We start from the raw sequence: 12,929 nt of genomic DNA, 5'->3' as shown, positions 1-12,929 counted from the left end.
CAGTGATACACACACACACACACACACACACACACACACATATATCAAGATAAAGTTTATTTCGCCTAGAAATAAGCTGTGAAGCTGAACTTGCAGGCATTCACTACTTGCCCTTCTTTCATTGGCACCGGGACCAACAAGTCTTGTGAGCCCTGAGTACGATCTCTAAGTGCACCTCCAGGACAGGGGCCTAAGGCAGGGCAGCAGGTTCCAAACTGGGGTGGGGTGGGGAAGCGTGGTGGGAGGAGACAGAGGGAATGGGATCAAGCCATACGGAGGTTCCAGGGAGTTTGGGTTCTTCCCCTCAGCTGTCCCTTGTCCGTCCTCCTGCCCGTCAGAAAGAAACATGGTTGGCCCTCCCTCCTTTCCGAGGGGTCGCATCTTGGATTCAACCAACCAGAGACTGAAAAGATTCCAAAAAAAATCCAGAAAGATCCAAAAAGCAGAATTTGAATTTGCATCCTGTAGGCAACGATTTATATAGCATTTACATTGTCTTAGGTATTGTATGTAATCTAGAGATGACTTAAAGTGTGTAGGAGGGTTTGTCAAGAGGGTAAATCCTCAGAATCCTTATCACAAATTTTTTTTTCTATTTCTTTAGTTTTCTATCGATATGAGATGACACTAAACTTGCGATAATCATTTCCTGATGTTTGTAAGTCAAATCATTATGCTGTATGCCTTAAACTTATACAGCGTTGTATGTCAATTATATCTCAATAAAATTGGAAGAAAAAAAGAAGAGAAAAAAATAAAGTATATGGGAGGATGTGGGTAGGTTATGTGCAAATATTGCACCGCTTTATATAAGGCGTTTGAGCATCTGTGCATTTTCGTATCTGCGGGTGTCCTGGAATCAATCCCCCATGAATGTGGGGGGTGATTGTAGTAGTCACAGCCCGGCTTGGTGTTCCAAAACTCACGGGAAACCTGAGAAATGCTCGTCACAGCAGTGAGCTGCCATGTTATGCCTGTCCGACTGGCAAACTCAGAAAGCTGGGACACGCGAGTGTTGGTGAGGATGGTGTGAGACGGGAGCCTGGCAGGCAGGCCCATTCTGGAAAGGCGTCGGGCTCGACTGAGTCACCTGAAGCTGACACGCACGCTATGGCTCCACTCCTGCGTATGTAAATCCCGAAGAAAGTTTCAGCCAGGTCCACAGAGAGACCTGCGAGGGTGCTCCCCGCACAGCCTCTGTGTGGTGATAGGCTAGAGGCAATGCAGAGCCGTCTCCAAGTCCCCACGAGGGAAAGAGGAGGAAAAGGCGAGGACTCGTGCCCCGGCGCGATGCAGCTGCGAGCAGCTTCGGAGGAGGAACGCCCACAGCACGACGGGGCCTTGGGCATGGCGCTGAGTGACACCAAGAGCCAGGTCTGTAAGAGCACCGGAATGCAGGCTGGTAAAACAGGACAGCCTGGTCTGCAATTAGCTGTTCAAGCAGAAAGGTGTCATTAGATGCCTCTGAGCACTGGGAGAGAAGTCAGAGAGGGAAGTGGGGATAAAGGGAGAAATCAACAAAATGAGGCAGGCTTGGGCCGTGGCAGTGATGGCGTGACAGGCAGGTTACCTCCACCCCGGTACAGAGGTGAGAATCGGGGAGTGTGGCCAGACCACTCGACGTGGCTGTCCTCTTGCTCTCTGTCCCTCCTCTGCTTGACCAGGGCCTGCTGCACCGACACCCCACTCACATGACTGACCTTCCTACGTGCTTGCCCCGGGCTCAGCTAGTGACTGTGCTTATCAAGGGGGCGGTGAGGGGCCTGGTCCTCTGCTGGTTTCCCTGGTAACCGATGAGCCAACCTGAGGCCAATTCCCCTGTAACTGCCAACCCCCCCGCCGCCCCGAGGAGCAAGGTCTGCGGCCAGGTCCTGCCCACCACGGTGGGGTGTGGCTCCAGGACCTTGTTCCAGACGTGTAAGCTCCCCCATCCGTTAGACCAATGATGCCTGTGTTGCTGACCCTGGGCACTTTCTTGGGTCTTGAAGCTGGGCAAGTGCAGGGCTTGTAGGCCTGCGGGGGGCAGCCCAATGCGGAGAAAAGGGGGAGAGGCAGTCCGAGGAGGGGAGACTTGGGAAGCTGAGCCCTGCCGGGGGAGGGAGACTGTGCGTCTGTCCTTTCCCGGCGGCGAGCACAGAACCTTCCACAAAGTCGAGGGACTGAATGTGAGGCCTAATCGCCCCCAATGAAACACGAGGAATAGGGAGAGGCAGGGAGGCCAGAGCAGGGAGAGCTGGTGCCCACGCAGATTCCAGCAGCTCCCAAGGATCCTGACCGGGAAGAGTTGGGCCATGTCTAGAAACGAGCGCGAGCCGGTGGGACTTGCCCATGAGTGCGAAATCGCGTGGAAACGGAAAGGAGGCAGCATCCAACCTATGGACAGACGGTGTGAACCCAGGAGAGCTGGGCTTGCGGGTAAGAGTTCACCTCACGGAAATCTGAAGGCAAGGTCAAGGGCCTCCACGGCTGAGTCAGGAAACGGGCCTTTTGAAGAGAAAAGATAAGGGAGTGGAGAAGGCTAAACCTGCATGAAGGGGGCCAGCCCAAGGAGGTGGGAGTGGGTTGTCTCACTCGGGGGGGCCTTGGCCTCGGGGGTTCAGTGCTCAGAGCCTCGGTATCCGAGGCTCATTGCGCTCAGAGCCCAACACTGATCTCACATCTCAACGTGATCCTTCCTTTGCTTCCGATTCTGAGCGGATGTGTCCCCCGCACGTGGCCCGGGGGACTGCGGAACGTAGGACAATGTGCAGGGCCGGGGTAACGGAGGGGCTCCAGAGCCCTGCAGCCTACAGAAGCTGAGCTCATCCTGGAGCCTGGTCCCAAGGCGGGGAAAGCACCCTCTTCCTGCCTCTCTGGCAGGCACGGGAGGGGGGGCAGCGCCTGGATAAGGGGCACATGTCCCTGAGGAGCATCTCCCCGGCCACACTGCTCATGACAGCACGGAGTAAGCCTGACCGCAAAGCTAGCCTGGTCCCATGCACCATGCTGTCCCCTTTGAACCTCTCGTTCATGTGAGCACTGGGCTATGAATCAAAGACTCCCTCCAAACTCTGAGTCCAGCCCCCAAGCAGTCATGTGTCCCCCCAGAGCGGAGGTCCTGAGCCAGCAGGTGTCAGGATGCGGTGTCACAGCCGGCTCTCACTACCACCCTTGGGTTCCCAAAACTTGCTGTGTTTCAGTCACGGGGGAGGGTGACAGTTCCTCCCCGGCCCCCGTTGGCGGGAATCGGAAACCATGTAAACGAGCCCTTCTAGAAACACCGGGTCAGAGGCAGCTCCTAGACGCAAGCCCGTAACCAGGACCAAGTCCACCTTTTGTGTAAAAATGGAGAAAATGAGAAAGCAAGCCCTTTGAGGGCAGTTCCCACGCCCTCCACACATGGGGGTCTCCCCCGCCGCACTGGGCCTCGTCCACAATCCATATGCAATAATCTATCTGATTACAAGCAAATTCACTGTGAAAACCTTATCTAAAATAAAAACACCAGTCATAGTCGATTTCTGGAGAGTTCTTTTTTTTCTTGGACACAAAAGGTAATTAAATCTGAAAAGGAATGTTTTTTTTAACAAATTTTTAAAATCATTACCCAGTTCTTTATATTTGTGCAAATTCATGTTGTAGAGTTTATTTCTGTGTTAAAAATACACTAGCACACCTATTTACCATGAGATTGTGAAAAAGGGTGCATATGACTATTTAGGGTCCCACACGTTTTCCAATGTAATTTTTAGTGGATATCTTATCATTTACTTCATTCCTAATTCCAACACATATTTTTATTTAACGCATCTTGCCCATAAAGTTTGTTTTTTTAACATCATGGTTTGCCTTGGGGTCTCATGAGGCATGAGGAGGGGTACCTACCTTGGAATAGTATGGGAACTACCAGAGAGGCTTTTTTCCCTTCCTCCCCCTTCCCTCCCCTCCCCCTCCCCTCCCCCTCCCCTCCCCTCCCCTCCCCCTCCCCTCCCCCTCCCCCTCCCCTCCCCCTCCCCCTCCATGATCATCAACATAAATGGCCAGTAGGGGCAGTGCTGAGGTCAGGGCCCAGTCTCAGCACAGCAGCTGGGTTGCGAGTCCTTGCTTGGACCCCACTGTGGTACCCACCTTTGAGGACAGGCCTCTCACCGATGCTCCGGATGCTGTAGGCAGCTCTGGACAGGGGCACATCTGGAATGAGCTCTGCCAGCAGGTACCCAGAATACCAGGCGCACAGGGAGGCGAAGATGAAGAACACTGCCTTTAGGGTGCCTGCACACAGACAAGACAAGACACGTTGGCTGCCTCGCCCACTGACCCTCTCCTCCTCGGCCTTCCCTGGATGGCATCCCTGAACCAGTGTCAGCAGAATGCCCTGAGGGGAATCACCCCGGGAGGCGCTGGGCTGGAGAGGGCCCGGGGCCGCTCAGTGGAGCCACAAGAGCGGGTACCAAGCACAGGATGTGAGAGCGGTCGGGGCCGAGGTTCCCTATTTGCTGCTGGGTTGGGTCTCAGAGCGTCCTCAGAGGATTAGGTCAAGGACTCATCAGGCGGCCCTGCCAGGGGCCTAAGGACAGAAGCGGCCCTTCCCTCATGAGCCGCTGGAAGCTCCTGGAAGCTCTCGGGGGCGGCGGGGGCAGCTCTGTTTTGTTTACTGCTGTGTCAGCAGTGCTGAGGATGGTACCTGGTGCCCGTGAGCACACAACCGCCCCGTGACACTGGAAAAGGTCCCCAGACTGTCAGTATCCTCAGAAACAAGGCTGCGGGGACACCCAAGGTTCCTGGCAGCAGAGAGTCCCTGCAGAGAGTTTGTCAACTCCAGAACCTTCCTCTCAATTCTGCAGGAAAAGGCACTGCCCCGCTCCTGGGTTACAGGAGGCCTAAGGGACAGCTCTGTCCCTTCACAGACAATCTGCCCCCGGGTCTTACAGACTTTACTCCTTAAATAGCTCGCAGGTCAGGATTGTGCAGGATTACCAAAACCGCCAAGATGCAGGGATGGCCCGAGGCCCTGCGTAAAGGGACCTCAGGGATGGTCCCATCAGTGTTTATGTACTGATATGTCCAGTCCTGAGAAATAAGAAGAGGAAGGATGGTTGGATGGATGGAAGGAAGTAAAACAAGAGGAGGGGAGGGGAGGCGAGAGGAAGAGCCCGCCCACCTGACCACACACCCTCCTCGGCTGCCTCATTTCTGTCCCCTCTCAGGCCAAGCATCTGGAAATAACCGTCCTCTGGATCAGCCTCCAGGCCTCACCTTCCACCCACGGCTCAGGGCAGCTGTGCTGGTCTAGGCCTCCAAAGCCTCCAGGCTGCCAGCCCCAGGCCCCCGATGACGGTCCTGACCCATCCATGTGCCCCCTGGGCAGCGCCCACACTCCTGGGGCGGGCTGGGGGTGTCTCCCACGCTGTCTCTGCTGGCTTTTCCCTCACACGGTGCAGCCTGGCTCTCTCTGCAGAATCCCAGATAAACTGACCCCCAGACCATCCTCTGAGCTCCCGACAAGCGTGTCCACTTGCTGATCCCTCTGGGCACCCGGGACGTCTCGCAGGGCCTGACACGTAGCACGTCCCACATGAAACCCTTGATTCTGCCCGGCTCCCCGAGTCTGCTCCTGCCCCACATCTTGCCCAGGACAGGGTCAGATGCCTGGGCCTCTTCCTGACCCCATACGTCCCCCTGCCAGCCCTCAGTGGGATCCAGCAGCCAGTCTTACTGGGGTGACCTCCATAGACTTTGCTACATCTCTACGGCCTCGGTCTCCCCAGGCCCGCAGCATCTTAGCTCTTCTCTCTCGCTGCTGGAGAACCTACGTGCTCCCCGTGTTGGGTGCTTATCTACCAAAGGGGTAGAATAAAGAATATATCTCATCTTTATCCCAGTTTCTGACACAGAACTCCTGAAACCCTCGGAATTTCCTGATAGGAGCCTCTGCTGCTGTTCATAAGGGGCCCCTTTCAGCCACGCCTGAGCTTATGCTAATGAGGTGACTCGGGGTGGATCCTAGGATAGCTTCCGGGGAGGCGCCAGCCAGCCCGGAAAGACCCTGCCCACACCTCAGCCCCGCCCCCGGACCTCCAGGAGGGGAGAGGGCAGGCAAGCTGTCCTGTGACCAATGACAGAGTAAGACCCCAATGAAACTCGGGACTCAGAAGCTTGGGGGGCTTCCTAGTGGGGAACACACTGATGTGCCAGGTGGGGGATGCACCCTGACTCCAGGGCTGTGGGCACGGAACTCCTCTTCACCCTGCATGTCCCTGCATTTGGCTGGTCCTGACTTGTATCCTATACAATAAAACTGTAATCTTTTTTTTTTTTTTTTTTTTTTTGCGGTACGCGGGCCTCTCACTGCTGTGACCTCTCCCGTTGCGGAGCACAGGCTCCAGACGCGCAGGCTCAGCGACCATGGCTCACGGGCCCAGCCTCTCTGCGGCATGTGGGATCTTCCCGGAGCGGGGCACGAACCTGTGTCCCCTGCATCGGCAGGCGGACTCGCAACCACTGCGCCACCAGGGAAGCCCTAAAACTGTAATCTTAAGCAGAGTGATGCTTTCAGTGAGTTGTTCTAGCAAATTATTGAACCCCCCAGGAATTGTGGGAACCCCCAGATTTGTAGCCAGCTGGTTAGAAGTGCGGGCGGCGCCCGAAGCCCGTGGCTGGCGTCTGAAGACAGGGCAGCTCGTGGAGGGCACTGCCCTTAACCCCTGGGCTCTGGAGCTTATTGTGGGTGTTGTGTCGGAGCTGAGCTGAATGGCTGGACACACAGTTGGTGTCAGAGGGCTGGTGTCTCCCCGCCCAGAGCCCTGAGCAGAGACCAGTGGGTGTTCCCCGGCCCCCTTTTCAAACGTGCAGCCGCAGCCCTCCAGCACCAAGCCCGGGGGGGGGGGCCTCTCTCTCCGGGTGGTGATGAAACGCAAACCTCTGTCTGTCAGTCCGGCTGTGTTGAGCTCTGGATCTAGGCTCCCTCTTCATGCCTAGCACCTCGAGGTTTCCCCCAACGGTTAGGTTATATCGGGTCAGTATTTGCTGGTGTTTGCCAGGCGGCTGCCTAGCTTAGGTAGTCATCCTGGTGAAATGGGATGCCTCTGTCTCACCTGGACCATTTGGTCTTTTTCCAAGTGCATATTTCAACATCAGTTATTTCTTTCTCTTTTCCAAACCACGCAGTCCCTAAGATGGTTAGAACGTAATGCAGAGATGGCTTCCTGCTGGGAAATGCCTGAGACAGCGTGGCCGCTGCAGTTCCTAGGATGGAGGGACATCTCCGAGCCGGAAAAACCAGCCACAGAAACACAGTGAGAACAACAGGTGAAGCTGGCGCGCTGTCCTTTGTTTGCTCTGTGCTCCAGCCGTGCTGACCCACTGCAGTGGCTGCCCTTTCCTGCTGTAGCCTGGGTACGAGTTTGTCCCTCTGCCCCCAGGGCACTCTCCTCCAGACCCCTGGCCACCTGTCTACTCCTTCAAGGACTCCAGTGTGGCTCTGTGGCCTCCTGGGTGAAGCCTGCACAGGCACCCTCAGGTCAGCCCTTCACATGCCTTGTCGGAGCTGCCCACCATGGCTCTCCCCTCCAGGTCTGTGCCCGCATAACTAGGACGGTGCGAGGGTCACAGGATGTTCCGGAAAACGCCGCTGGAGGCACCCTGAGTGAACAGTGTGATCTGACTGCTGGAAACGTGGATTCAGCATCGATAAGAGTCTCAGGTTCAAAAACAATAGTTCAGTGTCCTGTGTGTCGAATCACTGCCAGATTATTTTATCCAAGTGTCGTATTTGAAGAAAATTGGCAAAGCAGAGATTATTCATATCTTCTGAGCGTCACACGTGAGATCTTTGAGTGAAGAGTTGCTTTTGATTCGGAGATGACTGAAAGGGAGCATGCTGTCACCTCTCAGATACCTTCCTCCCCGCATGGAAGGGAGGCACGGTTTGGTCCCCAGGTGGACAAGGAAACATGGGTGGAAGTGACAGGGAAGGCAATGAGGAGAGAATAAAAGCCCACGTGTCCTCACTAGGCGCGCTGTGAGCCCCGGGCTTGTGGGACCACAGGCACCCCTTCCTGGACATTTTCCAGGGCTCCTGGGAAGGCTACAAAGCATCTGTGGTCTGGGTAAGGGGCGCAGCGGTGGACCCCCAGGCCAGGTTTCCTGCCGTGGCTGCGGAAGCCATGACTGGAGCCAGAACCAGCTCGGGGAGGGAGGCAGACCCAGCAGCATGCACTGGGACCAGTTCATCGTGAGAAGATGGGGCACGGGCTGGCGGTGGACCCTGCACCCGGGATGGGGCAGGCACAGGCGAGGATTTGTCCTGGGAAAGGCGAGGGCTCAGGGACTCAGCTAAGACAGCTCGGGGGGGTGGGGTGGGGTGGGGGAAGGGCCTGCCCTGGAAGGAGGGGTCCAGCAGCTTCAGAGCTGGGGGGCAGGCAGAGGAAGTACACAGAGTCCGCGAACCTTCTGTGGCTCTGTGACCAGGATCCGGCCTTTTCTCATAAGGTAATGAAGTCGACATCAGCCCACGGACACATCCTAAGCACGTCCACACAGCAGGCGCCCGTGAGTATTAGATCAAAGGCCCATGCCGAGCACAGGTAGGAAGGCGGAACTTCCTCCTCAGAGGCTCTCTTTTAGGGCGCATGTGTGTGTGTCCTACCCTCACTCCACCCTCAGCTTCTTGGGGGTCTCAGGCTGGCCCTGACACTTCACTTAGGCTGGAGGACAAAGCAGTCCTGAAGCCAGTGTACACGAAGGCAGGCTACAGGTAAGGGGGGGGATCCCCCTCCCATCCAATCCAGGGGCGCTGCAGAGGGCCATTCTGAACCCAGAAGGAGACACTTCGGAGGGATTTCCTTCCACATGAAGTGGATAAGGATGAGGTCTGTCACTGGCCACCTCCCCACGGGAACCCACATTCCCTCGCCTTGAGGCAGCCACACCTGCACCTCTTGTCCCCGAGGGGTGGATACGCCAGACTCGGGGTGCAGCTGCTTTGTGGCTCCAGGCTCTGCTGGCCCCAGTGTCCACTGTTATCGCTGTCCTGCTGACGGAGGCTTGTTGGCAGTAGGGCTGGGAAGTGTCACAGCTGAACACCTCAGCAGGTTGGCAAGGTAACCCACCTTCCAAAGTTCACATGCCAACGCCCTTAATTTTGAGGAATTAGGATGACTGCTCCGGGAAGCTTCCTCCGGCTTGTGAAGGGTGGTGGTGGCTTAGTTTACTTCATCCCTTTAGTCTGAATGTCCTTCTTGTGAGCTGTGTCCCTACATGGGACAGACCTGGGGCTTGACTGAAGCATCCAGGGACATGCTGCTTCCACGAACGTTACCTAATCTTTAGCTCACAAAATCAAAAGTGATGTGGCCCTGAGCTTCTGTGAGTAATTTCGCTGACAGCCACACCCCTGGATATATGACAACCTGCTGTGACCTCAAACCTTGATGTGAAAGGACCACGTAGCTCACAAATGAATCACAAGGGCTGCATGCGAAAAAGCTGTGAGTGGAGGGAAAGCAATCTGATCATATCCAGCATTTTCCACTAAGTGAGCAGCAAAATTGGACAGTAAGTATATAACACAGGCACGAGGAAAAAAATTCTTCCAAAATAGCTGTAATGAAAGTCAGTGCCCCCAGGGAGATCTTTTCTCCCAAGAAAAGAGATATGTATCTCCTTGCATTTATCCTACAATGCACACAAGTTACCAGAGACAGTGCTGTTCACAAATAAATAGTTTTGTAGAAAACTTGAATATTTTACACAAATAAAAAGTCTTAAAATTTGGCTTTCCTACCCATTGGGGATGGAGCAGAAAGGGGGTCCTCAGAACCTTCTGCAGTGAGACCACACCACCAGAACGCCACTTAGGAAGGAAGGAGGCCACAGAGGCAAACACCTGGAGGCAATGACCTGCCACTGAGAGGTGGGGCGCTGGTCCCTAGAGAGGCCAAGAGAACTTTCCAGTGTTGAACTTTTAATTTTGCATAATACGCTGCCTTGCTCTGGAAGGACTCCAGATTCCTCAGATTATAGGAAGAAACAGCAAAACCACTTAGAAAGGGAATGTGTGCCAGAGGCCGTCGGTTCCGGGACCCCAGAGTGCCTTGCATACGCAGGGCAGGCAGGCGGGTGGGAGAGGCGCACGGAGGCCACCGTCAGGAAGGCGAGCAGTGGGCGATGAAACGGCTCGGAAAGAGTCGGAGGTTTTCTTTCCTCCTTCCTGTTTTTTCCCCCAAATCTTCTCAGGCTCAAGTACTTTGATAGAATGGTGTGTGTGGGGAAGCCTTATAAAAAGATGCTACCGGAACTGTTATAATAAGGGACAATGGGACAGTCCATGCTAATGAGTCCCCACTTCTCACCCACCCACAGGCTGGTGACTGAAAAGGGGTTGTCTCCCTGTCTCCGCACTTTTCATCATTTCCTTGGCTGGTCAGGTGGACCTGCGGCTATAATGACCTCTGACGGCAGCCCGAGGAGCCCCAGGTGGAGTCCGCAAGTGCCTCTAACCGGCGCGCGGCAGCCCCCCTCCCGGCCCAGGAGGTCGGAGATGGGGCCGGGGCCCGCCCCTACCGGCACCTGCGCTCGGCTGGAGGGAGCCCTCTCCCCCTGGCCTCACTGGGTCCTGCTCTAGCTGCGCTCAGCCAACGCCTACTTTCCAGGCAAAACGTCACAGTCACTGATCTGCCCGCACCCCGGCCCTGCACGCAGCTGGGGCAGTGGCGACCGGCAGGAAGGCGGCGGGAGACCCCAGCCCATTTGCCCCTGCTGGATTCGCTGGGCGCCTTCCTGAGCTCCGGTCCAAGAGAAGCCCCTCCCTCCCGGCACGTGCCGCCTCCACCTCTGGCTCAGCGTGCCGGGTGCCAGGTAGGGCGAGGGGGCGAGTCTCCCATGCCGGGTCCCCCTTCCCTCCGCCCGCACTCACCGGCAGCCGCGGGGCGCATCTTCCAGCTGCGGCTCCGGACCCTCCGGAGCCTGGGCCGCAGCTCAGGGTGACCGAGGGAGCCTCGCAAGGACTGGGCGGACCCCTGGGCGACACGCCCCGGGGGCCGGCCGGCGGCGGGGAGGGCGGGCAGGTGCGCGGGGCAGGTGCGCTGGTGGCGCCCTCGATCTCCGGCTCGGCGGCCCAGGCTGACTGGGGACCAGCGAGAACGGGCGGGTTATGCTCTTAAGGGAGGACCCCGTCCCTTTACGGTTGGCGGCCCCAGACCCCAATCGAATGTCTCACAAAGTCAAGTGACCGCCAAGATAGGCATATTAGGCATACTCTGAGTCTTTGAGACGTCAAAGCCAAGTCCCAGGGAAATCCAGGTTCGAAGTGCAGGTCCCCGTTCTAAGGCTGTTTAACTTCCTGCCCGCTGCTGTTTGCACAGCCCAGCAGGCTTCCTCCTTTGCTCCTGGTCGATCAGGGAAAATAGGGTGAGCACGATGTCCCAGGCCCCACGGTCAGGGCGGCAGGCCTGCAGGTCCTTGGGTTTACAGGAGGCCAGGCTCTGGTGGGAGTTAGGCTTCCCAGAAGACGGCCCTCTTCCAAGAAGGGACAGCCGCTTCTCCGCGCCACATGTGGGCTTGCATTCCAGACATCCATCAGGTTTTACAGAGCTTTTGAAACCACTGTAGTCACAGGGGCCTCAGGCTCCCAAGGGTAAGTTAAGCCTCCAAGGGCAGTTGGTCACTTTTGTGGAAAAAGAGTTCCAGAGAGGCAGGGTCGCCACCCTCGGGGTCCACTGGCTCCTGCAGTTCTGCTTCCCCGAGAAAGCCCGGAGGCTTCCACAGTGACGCAAAGTACCCTGGGGTGTCACGGGGGGCTTGGCTGTGACCCGCCCTCTACCACCGTCTTTGCCTCCTGAGAAGCTCCCATCCATCCAGTGCCATCCAGGGGGCCTGGGGACACATGCCCTGTGGACAGTGTGGCCTTATTTTTCTAGGTCACCCTCTGCCTGCTGTCTTCTAAATCAGAGGGAACAGAAGACAGGGGTCTCAATTAGGAATCCTGCCCGAGGACTTCAGAACAGTACCTGGCCCGAGCATGGCTCGTTTCAGTGTGGATGCCTTTCTGAGCTGCTCTACAGCCATACTCAGGAGTCATTCTCCAACTATGCCTAACAATTACATGAAACACATCGATCAGCTCATTAAAGGGAGTGTTGGTTTCATCTGCGAAGACTCTCACCTTCGTCTTGAGCTCACTTCACTTCAGAGACGGAGCTTTTGTCTCTGGGTTTGCTTTCAGTTTTTTTTTTTTTTTAAACATGGTCAAAAAGTGCATAACATAAAATTCATCACCTTTCACCAAATTAAAAAACATACACTTTTAAGTGTACAGTTCAGTAGTCTTAAGGATATTCACATTATTGCCCAACAGAACCCCAGAACTTTTTCATCTTGCAAAACTAAAGCTCTGCTACTATTAATCACCAACTCCGCATCTCCTTCCCCCCCTGCACCGGGTAAACCACCGTTCTATTTTCTCTTTGCAGACTCTGACTACTTCAGACGCCTCGTATAAGTGGAATCACGCGGTGTTTGTCTTGTTATAACTGGCTTATTTCCCTTAGTGTGATGTCCTCAAGGTTCATCCATGTTGTAGCATGTGACGGGATCTCAACCCTTTTGAAGACCAAATAATATTCCATGACATGTATAGATAGACCACATCTTGTTTCTCCATTCATCCCTTGATGAACACTTGGGTTGTTTCCACCACTTAACTAGTGTGAAGAATGCCGCTGTGAACATGGGGGTGTAAATATCTTTTCAGTTCTTTTGGGTATATACGTGAATTGGGAATGCCAGATCCTATGGTAATTCTATTTTAATTTTTCTGAGGAACCGCCATACTGTTGTCCACAGTGGCTGCACCATTTTACACTCCTAATAACAGTGCACAAGTGTTCCAATTTTTCCACATCCTCACTGACACATTATTTTCTGTTCTTTAAAACTTTTAGTAGTCATCC

General features: G+C 55.3%; 1 protein-coding gene across 1 annotated transcript in view; it reads right to left on the bottom strand.

Annotated features, from left to right (window-relative positions):
• Positions 1-12,929, bottom strand: part of FAM3B (FAM3 metabolism regulating signaling molecule B) — a gene marked incomplete at its 5' end in the record, with an annotated part of 52,834 nt that overhangs the window by 24,541 nt on the left and 15,364 nt on the right. Inside the window, one exon of the mRNA XM_082655536.1 lies at positions 4,108-4,251. Coding sequence (XP_082511662.1) covers positions 4,108-4,251 — 144 coding nt within the window. The remainder of the gene's footprint in view (positions 1-4,107; positions 4,252-12,929) is intronic.

Source organism: Grampus griseus, assembly GCF_964374135.1.
Source record: "Grampus griseus genome assembly, chromosome: 5".
Taxonomy (NCBI): Eukaryota; Metazoa; Chordata; class Mammalia; order Artiodactyla; family Delphinidae; genus Grampus; species Grampus griseus.
This window is presented reverse-complemented; position numbering and strand designations above follow the sequence as displayed.